We start from the raw sequence: 17,264 nt of genomic DNA, 5'->3' as shown, positions 1-17,264 counted from the left end.
CCCCCACCCCCCCCCCCCCCCACCCCCCCCCCCCCCCACCCCCCCCCCCCCCCACCCCCCCCCCCCCCCACCCCCCCCCCCCCCCACCCCCCCCCCCCCCCACCCCCCCCCCCCCCCACCCCCCCCCCCCCCCACCCCCCCCCCCCCCCACCCCCCCCCCCCCCCACCCCCCCCCCCCCCCACCCCCCCCCCCCCCCACCCCCCCCCCCCCCCACCCCCCCCCCCCCCCACCCCCCCCCCCCCCCACCCCCCCCCCCCCCCACCCCCCCCCCCCCCCACCCCCCCCCCCCCCCACCCCCCCCCCCCCCCACCCCCCCCCCCCCCCACCCCCCCCCCCCCCCACCCCCCCCCCCCCCCACCCCCCCCCCCCCCCACCCCCCCCCCCCCCCACCCCCCCCCCCCCCCACCCCCCCCCCCCCCCACCCCCCCCCCCCCCCACCCCCCCCCCCCCCCACCCCCCCCCCCCCCCACCCCCCCCCCCCCCCACCCCCCCCCCCCCCCACCCCCCCCCCCCCCCACCCCCCCCCCCCCCCACCCCCCCCCCCCCCCACCCCCCCCCCCCCCCACCCCCCCCCCCCCCCACCCCCCCCCCCCCCCACCCCCCCCCCCCCCCACCCCCCCCCCCCCCCACCCCCCCCCCCCCCCACCCCCCCCCCCCCCCACCCCCCCCCCCCCCCACCCCCCCCCCCCCCCACCCCCCCCCCCCCCCACCCCCCCCCCCCCCCACCCCCCCCCCCCCCCACCCCCCCCCCCCCCCACCCCCCCCCCCCCCCACCCCCCCCCCCCCCCACCCCCCCCCCCCCCCACCCCCCCCCCCCCCCACCCCCCCCCCCCCCCACCCCCCCCCCCCCCCACCCCCCCCCCCCCCCACCCCCCCCCCCCCCCACCCCCCCCCCCCCCCACCCCCCCCCCCCCCCACCCCCCCCCCCCCCCACCCCCCCCCCCCCCCACCCCCCCCCCCCCCCACCCCCCCCCCCCCCCACCCCCCCCCCCCCCCACCCCCCCCCCCCCCCACCCCCCCCCCCCCCCACCCCCCCCCCCCCCCACCCCCCCCCCCCCCCACCCCCCCCCCCCCCCACCCCCCCCCCCCCCCACCCCCCCCCCCCCCCACCCCCCCCCCCCCCCACCCCCCCCCCCCCCCACCCCCCCCCCCCCCCACCCCCCCCCCCCCCCACCCCCCCCCCCCCCCACCCCCCCCCCCCCCCACCCCCCCCCCCCCCCACCCCCCCCCCCCCCCACCCCCCCCCCCCCCCACCCCCCCCCCCCCCCACCCCCCCCCCCCCCCACCCCCCCCCCCCCCCACCCCCCCCCCCCCCCACCCCCCCCCCCCCCCACCCCCCCCCCCCCCCACCCCCCCCCCCCCCCACCCCCCCCCCCCCCCACCCCCCCCCCCCCCCACCCCCCCCCCCCCCCACCCCCCCCCCCCCCCACCCCCCCCCCCCCCCACCCCCCCCCCCCCCCACCCCCCCCCCCCCCCACCCCCCCCCCCCCCCACCCCCCCCCCCCCCCACCCCCCCCCCCCCCCACCCCCCCCCCCCCCCACCCCCCCCCCCCCCCACCCCCCCCCCCCCCCACCCCCCCCCCCCCCCACCCCCCCCCCCCCCCACCCCCCCCCCCCCCCACCCCCCCCCCCCCCCACCCCCCCCCCCCCCCACCCCCCCCCCCCCCCACCCCCCCCCCCCCCCACCCCCCCCCCCCCCCACCCCCCCCCCCCCCCACCCCCCCCCCCCCCCACCCCCCCCCCCCCCCACCCCCCCCCCCCCCCACCCCCCCCCCCCCCCACCCCCCCCCCCCCCCACCCCCCCCCCCCCCCACCCCCCCCCCCCCCCACCCCCCCCCCCCCCCACCCCCCCCCCCCCCCACCCCCCCCCCCCCCCACCCCCCCCCCCCCCCACCCCCCCCCCCCCCCACCCCCCCCCCCCCCCACCCCCCCCCCCCCCCACCCCCCCCCCCCCCCACCCCCCCCCCCCCCCACCCCCCCCCCCCCCCACCCCCCCCCCCCCCCACCCCCCCCCCCCCCCACCCCCCCCCCCCCCCACCCCCCCCCCCCCCCACCCCCCCCCCCCCCCACCCCCCCCCCCCCCCACCCCCCCCCCCCCCCACCCCCCCCCCCCCCCACCCCCCCCCCCCCCCACCCCCCCCCCCCCCCACCCCCCCCCCCCCCCACCCCCCCCCCCCCCCACCCCCCCCCCCCCCCACCCCCCCCCCCCCCCACCCCCCCCCCCCCCCACCCCCCCCCCCCCCCACCCCCCCCCCCCCCCACCCCCCCCCCCCCCCACCCCCCCCCCCCCCCACCCCCCCCCCCCCCCACCCCCCCCCCCCCCCACCCCCCCCCCCCCCCACCCCCCCCCCCCCCCACCCCCCCCCCCCCCCACCCCCCCCCCCCCCCACCCCCCCCCCCCCCCACCCCCCCCCCCCCCCACCCCCCCCCCCCCCCACCCCCCCCCCCCCCCACCCCCCCCCCCCCCCACCCCCCCCCCCCCCCACCCCCCCCCCCCCCCACCCCCCCCCCCCCCCACCCCCCCCCCCCCCCACCCCCCCCCCCCCCCACCCCCCCCCCCCCCCACCCCCCCCCCCCCCCACCCCCCCCCCCCCCCACCCCCCCCCCCCCCCACCCCCCCCCCCCCCCACCCCCCCCCCCCCCCACCCCCCCCCCCCCCCACCCCCCCCCCCCCCCACCCCCCCCCCCCCCCACCCCCCCCCCCCCCCACCCCCCCCCCCCCCCACCCCCCCCCCCCCCCACCCCCCCCCCCCCCCACCCCCCCCCCCCCCCACCCCCCCCCCCCCCCACCCCCCCCCCCCCCCACCCCCCCCCCCCCCCACCCCCCCCCCCCCCCACCCCCCCCCCCCCCCACCCCCCCCCCCCCCCACCCCCCCCCCCCCCCACCCCCCCCCCCCCCCACCCCCCCCCCCCCCCACCCCCCCCCCCCCCCACCCCCCCCCCCCCCCACCCCCCCCCCCCCCCACCCCCCCCCCCCCCCACCCCCCCCCCCCCCCACCCCCCCCCCCCCCCACCCCCCCCCCCCCCCACCCCCCCCCCCCCCCACCCCCCCCCCCCCCCACCCCCCCCCCCCCCCACCCCCCCCCCCCCCCACCCCCCCCCCCCCCCACCCCCCCCCCCCCCCACCCCCCCCCCCCCCCACCCCCCCCCCCCCCCACCCCCCCCCCCCCCCACCCCCCCCCCCCCCCACCCCCCCCCCCCCCCACCCCCCCCCCCCCCCACCCCCCCCCCCCCCCACCCCCCCCCCCCCCCACCCCCCCCCCCCCCCACCCCCCCCCCCCCCCACCCCCCCCCCCCCCCACCCCCCCCCCCCCCCACCCCCCCCCCCCCCCACCCCCCCCCCCCCCCACCCCCCCCCCCCCCCACCCCCCCCCCCCCCCACCCCCCCCCCCCCCCACCCCCCCCCCCCCCCACCCCCCCCCCCCCCCACCCCCCCCCCCCCCCACCCCCCCCCCCCCCCACCCCCCCCCCCCCCCACCCCCCCCCCCCCCCACCCCCCCCCCCCCCCACCCCCCCCCCCCCCCACCCCCCCCCCCCCCCACCCCCCCCCCCCCCCACCCCCCCCCCCCCCCACCCCCCCCCCCCCCCACCCCCCCCCCCCCCCACCCCCCCCCCCCCCCACCCCCCCCCCCCCCCACCCCCCCCCCCCCCCACCCCCCCCCCCCCCCACCCCCCCCCCCCCCCACCCCCCCCCCCCCCCACCCCCCCCCCCCCCCACCCCCCCCCCCCCCCACCCCCCCCCCCCCCCACCCCCCCCCCCCCCCACCCCCCCCCCCCCCCACCCCCCCCCCCCCCCACCCCCCCCCCCCCCCACCCCCCCCCCCCCCCACCCCCCCCCCCCCCCACCCCCCCCCCCCCCCACCCCCCCCCCCCCCCACCCCCCCCCCCCCCCACCCCCCCCCCCCCCCACCCCCCCCCCCCCCCACCCCCCCCCCCCCCCACCCCCCCCCCCCCCCACCCCCCCCCCCCCCCACCCCCCCCCCCCCCCACCCCCCCCCCCCCCCACCCCCCCCCCCCCCCACCCCCCCCCCCCCCCACCCCCCCCCCCCCCCACCCCCCCCCCCCCCCACCCCCCCCCCCCCCCACCCCCCCCCCCCCCCACCCCCCCCCCCCCCCACCCCCCCCCCCCCCCACCCCCCCCCCCCCCCACCCCCCCCCCCCCCCACCCCCCCCCCCCCCCACCCCCCCCCCCCCCCACCCCCCCCCCCCCCCACCCCCCCCCCCCCCCACCCCCCCCCCCCCCCACCCCCCCCCCCCCCCACCCCCCCCCCCCCCCACCCCCCCCCCCCCCCACCCCCCCCCCCCCCCACCCCCCCCCCCCCCCACCCCCCCCCCCCCCCACCCCCCCCCCCCCCCACCCCCCCCCCCCCCCACCCCCCCCCCCCCCCACCCCCCCCCCCCCCCACCCCCCCCCCCCCCCACCCCCCCCCCCCCCCACCCCCCCCCCCCCCCACCCCCCCCCCCCCCCACCCCCCCCCCCCCCCACCCCCCCCCCCCCCCACCCCCCCCCCCCCCCACCCCCCCCCCCCCCCACCCCCCCCCCCCCCCACCCCCCCCCCCCCCCACCCCCCCCCCCCCCCACCCCCCCCCCCCCCCACCCCCCCCCCCCCCCACCCCCCCCCCCCCCCACCCCCCCCCCCCCCCACCCCCCCCCCCCCCCACCCCCCCCCCCCCCCACCCCCCCCCCCCCCCACCCCCCCCCCCCCCCACCCCCCCCCCCCCCCACCCCCCCCCCCCCCCACCCCCCCCCCCCCCCACCCCCCCCCCCCCCCACCCCCCCCCCCCCCCACCCCCCCCCCCCCCCACCCCCCCCCCCCCCCACCCCCCCCCCCCCCCACCCCCCCCCCCCCCCACCCCCCCCCCCCCCCACCCCCCCCCCCCCCCACCCCCCCCCCCCCCCACCCCCCCCCCCCCCCACCCCCCCCCCCCCCCACCCCCCCCCCCCCCCACCCCCCCCCCCCCCCACCCCCCCCCCCCCCCACCCCCCCCCCCCCCCACCCCCCCCCCCCCCCACCCCCCCCCCCCCCCACCCCCCCCCCCCCCCACCCCCCCCCCCCCCCACCCCCCCCCCCCCCCACCCCCCCCCCCCCCCACCCCCCCCCCCCCCCACCCCCCCCCCCCCCCACCCCCCCCCCCCCCCACCCCCCCCCCCCCCCACCCCCCCCCCCCCCCACCCCCCCCCCCCCCCACCCCCCCCCCCCCCCACCCCCCCCCCCCCCCACCCCCCCCCCCCCCCACCCCCCCCCCCCCCCACCCCCCCCCCCCCCCACCCCCCCCCCCCCCCACCCCCCCCCCCCCCCACCCCCCCCCCCCCCCACCCCCCCCCCCCCCCACCCCCCCCCCCCCCCACCCCCCCCCCCCCCCACCCCCCCCCCCCCCCACCCCCCCCCCCCCCCACCCCCCCCCCCCCCCACCCCCCCCCCCCCCCACCCCCCCCCCCCCCCACCCCCCCCCCCCCCCACCCCCCCCCCCCCCCACCCCCCCCCCCCCCCACCCCCCCCCCCCCCCACCCCCCCCCCCCCCCACCCCCCCCCCCCCCCACCCCCCCCCCCCCCCACCCCCCCCCCCCCCCACCCCCCCCCCCCCCCACCCCCCCCCCCCCCCACCCCCCCCCCCCCCCACCCCCCCCCCCCCCCACCCCCCCCCCCCCCCACCCCCCCCCCCCCCCACCCCCCCCCCCCCCCACCCCCCCCCCCCCCCACCCCCCCCCCCCCCCACCCCCCCCCCCCCCCACCCCCCCCCCCCCCCACCCCCCCCCCCCCCCACCCCCCCCCCCCCCCACCCCCCCCCCCCCCCACCCCCCCCCCCCCCCACCCCCCCCCCCCCCCACCCCCCCCCCCCCCCACCCCCCCCCCCCCCCACCCCCCCCCCCCCCCACCCCCCCCCCCCCCCACCCCCCCCCCCCCCCACCCCCCCCCCCCCCCACCCCCCCCCCCCCCCACCCCCCCCCCCCCCCACCCCCCCCCCCCCCCACCCCCCCCCCCCCCCACCCCCCCCCCCCCCCACCCCCCCCCCCCCCCACCCCCCCCCCCCCCCACCCCCCCCCCCCCCCACCCCCCCCCCCCCCCACCCCCCCCCCCCCCCACCCCCCCCCCCCCCCACCCCCCCCCCCCCCCACCCCCCCCCCCCCCCACCCCCCCCCCCCCCCACCCCCCCCCCCCCCCACCCCCCCCCCCCCCCACCCCCCCCCCCCCCCACCCCCCCCCCCCCCCACCCCCCCCCCCCCCCACCCCCCCCCCCCCCCACCCCCCCCCCCCCCCACCCCCCCCCCCCCCCACCCCCCCCCCCCCCCACCCCCCCCCCCCCCCACCCCCCCCCCCCCCCACCCCCCCCCCCCCCCACCCCCCCCCCCCCCCACCCCCCCCCCCCCCCACCCCCCCCCCCCCCCACCCCCCCCCCCCCCCACCCCCCCCCCCCCCCACCCCCCCCCCCCCCCACCCCCCCCCCCCCCCACCCCCCCCCCCCCCCACCCCCCCCCCCCCCCACCCCCCCCCCCCCCCACCCCCCCCCCCCCCCACCCCCCCCCCCCCCCACCCCCCCCCCCCCCCACCCCCCCCCCCCCCCACCCCCCCCCCCCCCCACCCCCCCCCCCCCCCACCCCCCCCCCCCCCCACCCCCCCCCCCCCCCACCCCCCCCCCCCCCCACCCCCCCCCCCCCCCACCCCCCCCCCCCCCCACCCCCCCCCCCCCCCACCCCCCCCCCCCCCCACCCCCCCCCCCCCCCACCCCCCCCCCCCCCCACCCCCCCCCCCCCCCACCCCCCCCCCCCCCCACCCCCCCCCCCCCCCACCCCCCCCCCCCCCCACCCCCCCCCCCCCCCACCCCCCCCCCCCCCCACCCCCCCCCCCCCCCACCCCCCCCCCCCCCCACCCCCCCCCCCCCCCACCCCCCCCCCCCCCCACCCCCCCCCCCCCCCACCCCCCCCCCCCCCCACCCCCCCCCCCCCCCACCCCCCCCCCCCCCCACCCCCCCCCCCCCCCACCCCCCCCCCCCCCCACCCCCCCCCCCCCCCACCCCCCCCCCCCCCCACCCCCCCCCCCCCCCACCCCCCCCCCCCCCCACCCCCCCCCCCCCCCACCCCCCCCCCCCCCCACCCGAGGCTTACAACCACCATTCCCTTCCTGTCCCCACAACAGGCCCCTTGCAAGGTAGGTGGGACTGAGAAAGCTCTGAAGAACTGTGACTAGCCCAAGGTCACCCAGCTGGCTTCATGTGTAGGAGCAGGGGGGGAAATCTGGTTCACCAGAGTCCACCGCTCATGTGGAGGAGTGGGGAATCAAACCCGGTCCTCCAGATTATTTTTATTTATTTATTTATTTATTAGTTCCACTTTTATACCGCCCTCCCCCAAAGGGCTCAGGGCGGTTTACATCACAATAAAAAGCGGATAACAAAATAAAATACTAAAATTCATATCAGTTAAAAGCAGCGCTCCTAATTCATGATCAGTTAAAACAGATGCCGTTCGGCCATTAACTCCTCAACTCCCCTGAGAGGGGGACAGCGGATCTTAGTTGTTAATGGGCACCTATCAGCAGCCGGCCTCCCCAAAGGCCCGGCGGAATAACTCAGTCTTACAGGCCCTGCGGAACTCATGTAGGTCCCGCAGGGCCCGGACAGTTGGAGGAAGAGCATTCCACCAGACAGGGGCCAGGGCCGTAAAAGCCCTGGCCCTGGTGGAGGCCAGCCGCATCATAGAGGGGGCGGGGATCTCCAGTAAATTGGCCTCTGCCGAGCGCAGAGACCGACGTGGGACATATGGGGCCAGACGGTCCCTGAACCCGTCTGCTCTTAGAGCCCGTCTGCTCTTAACCACCACACCACGCTGGTTATGGAACTTCCTTCAAGATCAGTGAGGCTGTGATGCCCTCCAGCACAGTCATTTTCTCTTTCTTTTCCTCTCCACAACAACCCAGTGAGGTAGGATTAGTCTGAGAGTAGGTGACTGACCCAAGGTCACCTAACAAACTTCCACGGCAGAGAAGAAGAGGAGTTTGGATTTATATCCCCCCTTTCTCTCCTGTAGGAGACTCAAAGAAGCTTAAAAAATCCTTGCCCTTCCTCTCTCACAGCAAACACCCTGTGAGGTGGGTGGGGCTGAGAGAGCTCCGAAGAACTGTGACTAGCCCAAGGTCACCCAGCTGGCGTGTGTGGGAGTGCACGAGCTAATTTGGCTCACTGGATAAGCCTCCACAGCTCAAGCGGCAGAGCGGGGAATCAAACTTGTTTCCTCCAGATTAGAATGCACCTGCTCTATTCCCTACGTCACACTGGTTGTGCCATTAACTATGTTGCTCCACGTTGTTCTTTGCTTAGGTACCAGCGCCTTCAAGTCACCGGACGAATTCAAAGTCTCTCTCCCCCTCCGCACCAATTACCTGTACGGGAAGGTGAAGAAGACGCTGCCGGAGTTGTACGCCTTCACCGTCTGCTTGTGGCTGAAGTCGAGTGCCTCGCCCGGAATCGGAACGCCCTTCTCTTACGCCGTCCCCGGCCAAGCGAACGAAGTGGTCTTGATCGAATGGGGGAACAATCCCATCGAACTGCTCATCAACGATAAGGTAAGGAAGGCCTTCCCCACCCCTCAGATCTGCTGTACAGGGCTTCTGATAAACTTGTACCGCCTCGCAGGGCTGTTCTGAAGGATGACAATTAGATGCAGAGGGGGGGGGGCGCTTTGGAAAAGCCTCCTGTCCTTTCGGGGATGCGGAGGTGATCCCAGGGTGCAAAGCGGTCGAGCGCAGTCGTCGGATTTGGTTCTGCATTTTAGAAACGATGTCAAAGGTCCTTCAAAGGAGCAGCAGTGGCGTAGTGGTTAAGAACAGGTGTACTCTAATCTGGAGGAACCGGGTTTGATTCCCCGCTCGGCCCCTTGAGCTGTGGAGGCTTATCTGGGGAATTCAGATTAGCCTGTGCACTCCCACACACGCCAGCTGGGTGACCTTGGGCTAGTCGCAGCTTCTCCGAGCTCTCTCAGCCCCACCTACCTCACAGGGTGTTTGTTGTGAGGGGGGAAAGGCAAGGAGATTGTAAGCCCCTTTGGGTCTCCTGCAGGAGAGAAAGGGGGGATATAAATCCAACTCCTTCCTTCCTCCTCCTTTTGACATGATGGGATTTGGAAGGCAAGAGGTGTTCAGAAATGCTTGACTGGACATCCTTGGTAGTCCACCCACCAAAGCACCAACCTCAGCAGGAAATAATGAAGAAAAAGAGGAGGAGTTTGGATTTATACCCCCCTTTCTCTCCTGTAAGGAGACTCAAAGGGGCTTACAAACTCTCTTCCCTTCCCCCTCCCCCACAACAAACACCCGGTGAGGTAGGTGGGGCTGAGAAGGCTCTCCTGGCCATTACTGACCCACGGGGTGACATCACGGCGCAACGTTTACTAGGCAGACCCATGTTCATGGGGTGGTTTGTCGCTGCCTTTCCCAGTAAGAAGAAGAAGAAGAGTTTGGATTTATATCCCCCCTTTCTCTCCTGCAGGAGACTCAAAGGGGCTGACAATCTCCTTGCCCTTCCCCCTCACAACAAACACCCTGTGAGGTAGGTGGGGCTGAGAGAGCTCCAAGAAGCTGTGACTAGCCCAAGGTCACCCAGCTGGCGTGTGTGGGAGTGCACAGGCTAATCTGAATTCCCCAGATAAGCCTCCACAGCTCAGGCGGCAGAGCTGGGAATCAAACCCGGTTCCTCCAGATTAACCTGCACTTTACTCCCAGCAAGACGGGAGCTCATTTTACCAACCTCAGAAGGTTGAAAGGCCGACCCGACCTTGAACCGGCTACCTGTCGGGATCGAACTCTGGCTGTGAGCTACGCCGCAGCTTACCGCTCCGTGCCACGGCTCTCCTGAGTCCCCGAATTAAAAACCAGACGCTGGATTCAGGCTGCAATTAAGCCTTGAGGGTATACGGGACAAACGGCCTCGTCTTGCAGACGATGCATAAATCTCTTAGCAACTCACTTACCGCCCTCCCAGGGAATAGATGTTTACGACTCGGTTGTGAAGAGTCAGCAACCTGTTGGCTTCTCTTCTCCGTCGGATATAAGCCTCGGTCACGTTTCAGCGCGACAGTTTAACCGCCCGGATCGATGGGCGAGTGACTTACAGCCCAATTTTAAAACAGCTGATCCGAGACATCCCGTTTTCAATGAACGGGGTCTTGTGACAGGCCAAGTAGCCCCGTGACAGTTCTAGCAATGATTCTGAGCTTCAACAGGGCAGAGATCGGAGTCTGAGCCTTATAAACGGGACCACGTTATTGAATGTTGTCGAACAAGCTAGATGGCCCTTTCCCCTTTCAAATACCAGAAAGCCCTGGTCAAGGGTGAAAGATTTCCATATCTAGCGAGGAGGTTTGAAAGGCCTGGTCTGTGGTCCTAGACCAGTGGTGGCGAACCTATGGCATGGTTGCCAGAGGTGGCACTCAGAACCCTCTCTGTGGGCATGCCCAGAGTCGCTCCCACCCCCACCCCCCACACATCTAGGCTGGCCTGGGCCGCTGGGCTGGATTATTAGCATTAAACCTAAGACCTAGTTTTGGGGAAGCAGAGTAGGTAACCCTGTTAAGCGCTGTTAAACCCCACTGATTTTCATGCGAAGAACTGGAGCGTGATCCTTTACCTGGGAGTAAGCTTGGTTGCTGGCAATGGGGCTTGCTTCTGAGTAAACCCTCCTAGGGTCATGATTCACCCATTCAAAGCATTGCATGGTTGCTTCAAAGCAAAGCCACTGACTACCACCAAGCTTACTCCCGAGTAATGCACGCCTCGGAGCCAACTGTTTTTTCTGAACTAAAACCTCAGTATTCAGGTTAAATTGCTGTGTTGGCACTTTGCGATAAATAAGTGGGTTTTGGGTTGCAATTTGGGCACTCGGTCTCGAAAAGGTTCGCCATCACTGTCCTAGGCAGCTTGTGAAATGTAACAGCCGAGCAGTGAATCCAGCGCCGCCAACAACCAAATGTTGGACAACTGGTCTTCAGATGGCAGAGTTTCGTCCCCCTGGACTTACGTAAAGGGCTGCTTTGGAGGATGGAGTCTATGGCAGCGTGGTGAAGTGGTTAAGAGCAGGTGCACTCTAATTTGGAGAACTGGGTTTGATTCCCTGCTCTGCCCCACTGGAGCTGTGGAGGCTAGATTAGTTTGTGCCCTCCAGCACATGCCCGCCAGGTGACCTTGGGCTAGTCACAGTTCTTCGGAGCTCTTTCAGCCCCACCCACCTCCCAGGGTGTTTGTTGTGGGGAGGGGGATAGGAAATTGTAAGCCCCTTTGAGTCTCCTTACAAGAGAGAAAGCGGGGATGGGGGGAGGGGGATATAAATCCAACTCTTCTTGTTTTTTCTTGCCCAGGAAACTATCTTTCCCTTGTTACCCAGAACATGCGCTCTTAGCTTTTCCGTTCGAAGTTGTACTCTGCGCATGCTCTGGATCAATGGCTCAATTTGTTTTATTATTAATTAATTAATTAATTAAATTTATAGGCCGCCTCATCCCCGAAGGGCTCGAGGCGGCTCACAACATGGCTGTTTCCAACAGCAATTTTAATACAGTATAAAAACTAAATCCAATTAAACACAGCAGCAATGAATAACAATAAGTAAATTAAAACAACAAAAATTGTGTAAAACATACACATACAGGCGCCCGATCTAAAAGGCCAAGAAAAAAAGACAGAAGAAGGGGAGGAGGTAGGCAGGGCCCAGGAACTAGAATCCCCAATTTGTGCATGGAGAGGGACGGAAGGAAAACAGCCTCCAGCTGGCTGAGGGGCCTCCACTCAGGTGTGGTAGCCAAGTACGGAATTGCTTCCCAGTTGGATCACATGGTTGTCAATTGCCAGATGGAATCTGGAGATCTCCTAGAATCCTGGGTGATCCCCAGGAGACAGAGGTCAGCTCCTCCGGAGTAAAGGGCTGATTTGGAGGGTGGGCGTCAACGCCGTTTAACCCTGCTGACGTCTGTCCCCTCTTCAATCTTTAGAAATCTCTCCAACATAGCACTTCTCCAGCTGCGAGCAACATGCAGTACTATTAAATAGCAGTAGCAAAGTGGTTAAGAGCAGCGGCGGTGTAGTGGTTAAGAGCAGGTGCATGCTAATCTGGAGGAACTGTGTTTGATTCCCCGCTCTGCCACTGGAGCTGTGGAGGCTTATCTGGTGAACTAGATTAGCTTGTGCACTCCAACTTGTGCACTGCCAGATGCTTGTGCACTCCCAGCTGGGTGACCTTGGGCTAGTCACAGTTCTTTGGAGCTCTCTCAGCCCCACCCGCCTCACAGGGTGGTTGTTGTGAAGGGGGAAGGGAAAGGAGTTTGTAAGCCCCTTTGAGTCTCCTTACAGGAGAGAAAAGGGGGGATATAAATCCAACCCTTTTTCTCTCTTTCTTCTGAGGAACCATTCCAGGGGCAGACAAAAGCCGAGCACGTCCCTGGGGATTTGTCTTGAGGGCTATTTTTAACAACTCCGCTTTCCTCAAAGCATCTCTAACAACTGCGGGCTTCCTCTCGCTGCCTTCTTCCAGGTCGCGCAGCTCCCCCTCTTCATCAGCGCTTACGGAGAGAGTAGCACCCACATCTGCGTGGCGACGTGGATCTATGCGGAGACATCAATGTGGGAAGCCTTTCAGGACGGAGAGAAAACTGGGCACCGGGGATAACCTGGCGCCTTGGCATCCCATTAAACCAGGAGGGGTCCTGATCCTTGGCCAGGAGCAGGTACGTGGGGGTCCCTCCTGAGCTGCAAAGCATCCCAAACCAATCTGGGGTTGGATCCTGATTGAATTTTCTATCAGCGGACAGTTCCATTTCTGCCTTTAATCTGGAGAATCGGGTTTGTTTCCCTGCTCCTACACATGAAGCCAAGAAGAAGAAGAAGAAGAAGAGCTTGGATTTATATACCCCCTTTCTCTCCTGCAGGAGACTCAAAGGGGCTGACAATCTCCTTGCCCTTCCCCCCTCACAACAAACACCCTGTGAGGTAGGTGGGGCTGAGAGAGCTCCGAGAAGCTGTGACTAGCCCAAGGTCACCCAGCTGGCGTGTGTGGGAGTGCACAGGCTAATCTGAATTCCCCAGAGAAGCCTCCACAGCTCAGGCGGCAGAGCTGGGAATCAAACCCAGTTCCTCCACATTAGATACACAAGCTCTTAACCTCCTACGCCACTGCTGCTCCTTGGGCCAGTCACAGTTCTCTCAGAACTCTCTCAGCCCCACTTTCTTCACAAAGTGTCTGTCATGGTGAGAGGGAGGGAAAAGGGGTTTGTAAACCGCTTTGAGACTCCTTGCGGCTGAGAAAAGCGGGGTATAAATCCAAACTCCTCTTCTTCAGGCGGTACAGCAGACTTTGAGAAATGACATTTTATTTATTCATCTTATTAAATTTATATCCCACCCTATCCCCATAGGGCTCAGGGTGGGTTATAGCATTAAAAAATATGCAATTAATAAAAATCATTAAAAATAGCAATACAAATATTAAAACAATAAACTCCAACTCCCGATAAATAAATTTGGATGGTTGAAGATAATACAGTCCCCAACCACATCAGATTTTGGCTGGGCAAAAGAGGGGAAGTTGCCAATTTTGCCTGGATCTGAGGCAGCGTTCACCACAAGACATCGGTCTGGCTTAAAGAAACGGTAGCCGATTAATGTGCACCAAGTCTGATGGCTTCTGGGAACGTGGCTGAAATGTGAATGTGGGCCAGTTAGGGAGTCCACTATCAGTCATGTCAGGCCAAACAGTGAGGTAGCCAAATGGCTTGTTCTGTGCATTGCTTGTGAAGATGGACCCTTTGGATGCCTGCTTGTGGCTGGTCCTTGGCACATTACACAAAGCTCTTCTTATGTTCTTATGACACCGTCTGTCAGGAAAATGGCCGGATCTTTTATGGACATACCAGCTTTTTTCTCATGCCGGCATAAAAAAGGTAACAGGGGCACATAGCCAAATATCTTGAATTATTAACTGAACCCCAACAGAGATGGATTATCACAAGGGCCAGATCCAATACCTTCCCATCGGCCATTACAAAGGGTTGTTACTTATCCATCCCTCTCCAGGATTGGGTTTGTCCACACTGTAAAAACCAAGTGGAGACTCTTGCTCACATTATTCTTGACTGTCCGAGATATGTGGGCATTAGGAATTTCTCCCCCAGGCTGGCCCCCTAGACAAATCTGAAAGAGACTCTGACTGCTCTGTTGTGGAGCTTCTGTTAAACAACACAGATGTCGTGCTCTTGGAAAAAGTAGCAAAATTTCTTTTACAAGTGACCGAACTTTCTAAGTAATGTATACTGCTATATACAGTCTTCCTGTCTGCGCTGTGAATGTACTCTTGATTTGTACTTCAAAAATGTCTGGCAATGCTCTAGAACCTATTTTTAAATGCTAAATAAAGGTTCTTGTTGTTGATCCAGCATAAAAAAGGCAAAGTTAGTCCCCTGTGCAAGCAATGGGTCACGAATGACCCGTGGGGTGACTTCATATCACTACATTTACATAACTTTGTTTACGGAGTGATCGGCCCCTGCCTTCCCCAGTTGTCTACAGTTTATCCCCTGTACTCATTTGACCCACCTCAGAAGAGGGGAAGGCTGAGTCGATCTTGAGTGGCTATCCGGAGCTGACTTCTGTCGGGATTGAACTCTGGTTTGAGCAGAGCTCGGACTGCTGGGCTGCAGCCGACCCCTCTGCGCCACGGGGCATGCCGGCATGCCATCTATCTAATTTGTATCCCATCCTTCCTCATGAGTAAAGAGTTATTTTTTCCTTTTGTCCTTGCGGCCCCCTTGCGAGGCGGGCTCGGCTGAGAGGATGGCGTTTCCCAGCCACAGTTTTCAATCTCAGCCTGGCCTACCTCACAAGGTTGTCGCAAGAGCAAAACAGAACCGCTCCGAGCTCCTTGAAGCAAAGGCAGGATTATTTTTTGGAAAAAGATGAGCCTGGTAAATAAACGGGGCTGACCGAACTGTTCTCTTTACTACTTTAAAGCATAAACTAAACCGGATTTATTCTTTTTCCTCCCCGAAGGACACCGTCGGCGGACGGTTCGACGCGACGCAAGCCTTCGTGGGCGAGATGAGCCAGTTCAATATATGGGACAGGGTCTTGAAGCCCGAAGACGTCATGACTATCGCGAACTGCTCCGCCAATATGCCCGGGAACATCATCCCGTGGATCGACAGCAACGTCGACGTGTTCGGCGGCGCAACAAAGTGGCCCGTGGAGTCGTGCGAAGAGCGCCTGCTAGATCTATAGCCAACGACCCATCCTCCGTTTTAAGTGCCCTGTTTTTATCAAGACAATCTCTCGTGGGCTCCGAGGCGCCCGCTCTCCTGAATATCACCCCTTGAACGATCGTTGTTCTAATAACTGTTTAGTAAGCTGCCAGGTACGGATTCCCCTGTTCTTCGGACGCAGTCCTCTGTGCTTGTTCTGATCCTGCCAGAGGGCTTTCTGGGCAGCATGAATGTAAATCTTGGGGGTTATTTCCACACCCGAGTGTGACCCACTTGAACGTGTCTCTTCTAGCTTCCGTTGGCTTCGGTTCGCCGTTTGGAGCAGTAGTACGTTCCCCATGCCAATATTTTATCCCCGTCCATCATAAAAAGGATATCCTTCTTGTATCAGTGACACATAACACTGAGTTGTGTGCAGAGGGGTGTAATCTAAAGGTGGGAACTCGATAAATTGTTTCAGTGCATCAGAGCCTCCTGTCCCCATAGGAACTATAACTGGTGTGTATCACGAGCACAGGATACATAACCCCAATTTTTCCACCCTGGCAGGGACTGGGCATTTGGAGGAAATAGGGGGGGCATTATTTTGGTAGCATCTGCCACCACAGAACCAAGATCGACTGAGGTTAAGCTGCGGCCATCATTTTGTGGCTGGCTCCGCCTCCTGAGGCAACCATTTTGTGTCAGAATTCCAAGCGTCAGGCTCCAAAAGGTTAGGGATTTCACCTTTGTAGATGGAACCCATGCCAGCCCTTCACTGCTCCCTCCCTTGAGTTGAAGACTGCCTGCGGGAGAGCTAGCCCATCAGGAAAGTAGGGGGTTTGGTCTACACGTTAGCTTTCTACTTGAAGGGAATGAGGGGACCGCTCAAAACCACACACGTTCCCACAGAGTGGGAAAAGCTGGGCCTACAGTGAAGAAAAAAAGCTACCGTTGACAGGTTTTGGAGAAAGTAGGTTACAACTCTCTCTACACAAATAAAGCAAATGCACCCCCCGGTTTCAAGGACCGGCAACATTCCCCGGTTTATTTCAGTGGGAGAAGTAGACGGAAAGGTTTTTAGTTCAGCCTGCTCCGTCTTCTTTACTGACAGGCTACAGGTATATTTTTCCTAGTGGGCCTCACAGCCAACTTCCTGGGGTCGTTTCATGTTGTCTGTTGGGGGGAAGCTAGCACCCGATCCAAATTGGGCCCTATCCATACCTGGGAATTCAGATCTGAGCCAAGAAATCCCAACGGACATTTTTCCATAGGCTCTGCGGGACTTTGTAACATCTGATTAGGCCGGATGGTTGGATTTCAAGAAGGATCATTAGGAAAGGAATTGAGAATAAAACTGCAAAGATTGTCATGCCCTTATATAAAGCAGTGGTGCGACCGCACTTGGAGTCCTGTGTCCAGTTCTGGTCGCCGCATCTCAAAAAGGATATTGAGGAGATAGAAAAAGTGCAGAGAAGGGCAACAAGGATGATTGAGGGACTGGAGCACCTTCCCTATGAGGAGAGGCTGCAGCGTTTGGGACTCTTTAGTTTGGAGAGGAGACGTCTGAGGGGGGATAGGATTGAAGTCTATAAAATTATGCATGGGGTAGAAAATGTGGACAGAGAGACATTTATCTCTCTTTCTCACAATACTAGAACCAGGGGGCATTCATTGAAAATGCTGGGGGGAAGAATTAGGACTAATAAAAGGAAACACTTCTTCACGCAACGTGGGATTGGTGTTTGGAATAATAATGCTGCCACAGGGGGTGATGATCGCCACTGACCTGGATAGCTTTAAAAGGGCCTTGGACAGATTTATGGAGAGGGAGAAAGTCGATCTGTGGCTACCAATCTTGATCCTCCTTGATCTCAGATTGCAAATGCCTTAACAGTCCAGGTGCTCGGGAGCAGCAGCAGCAGAAGGCCATTGCTTTCACCTCCTGCCTGTGAGCTCCCAAAGGCACCTGGTGGGCCACTGCGAGTAGCAGAGAGCTGGACTAGAGGGACTCTGGTCTGATCCAGCTGGCTTGTTCTTATGTTCTTA

The 17,264-nt window shown here is 68.1% G+C and overlaps 1 protein-coding gene across 1 annotated transcript; it reads left to right on the top strand.

Moving 5' to 3' along the window:
• Window positions 1-8,274: 8,274 nt before the first annotated feature.
• Window positions 8,275-16,618, top strand: NPTX2 (neuronal pentraxin 2). The gene is given in 4 exon segments (XM_048495394.1): window positions 8,275-8,562; window positions 12,518-12,637; window positions 12,639-12,710; window positions 15,028-16,618. Coding segments are annotated over 4 exon segments (693 nt in total). The 5' UTR covers window positions 8,275-8,289; the 3' UTR covers window positions 15,256-16,618.
• The last annotated feature ends 646 nt before the right edge of the window (window positions 16,619-17,264 follow it).

The sequence above is a fragment of the Sphaerodactylus townsendi genome, linkage group LG04, assembly GCF_021028975.2.
Source record: "Sphaerodactylus townsendi isolate TG3544 linkage group LG04, MPM_Stown_v2.3, whole genome shotgun sequence".
In the NCBI taxonomy this organism is placed as follows: domain Eukaryota; kingdom Metazoa; phylum Chordata; class Lepidosauria; order Squamata; family Sphaerodactylidae; genus Sphaerodactylus; species Sphaerodactylus townsendi.
The sequence above is the reverse complement of the archived record's forward strand: the minus strand, read 5'-3'. Positions and strand labels throughout refer to the sequence as shown.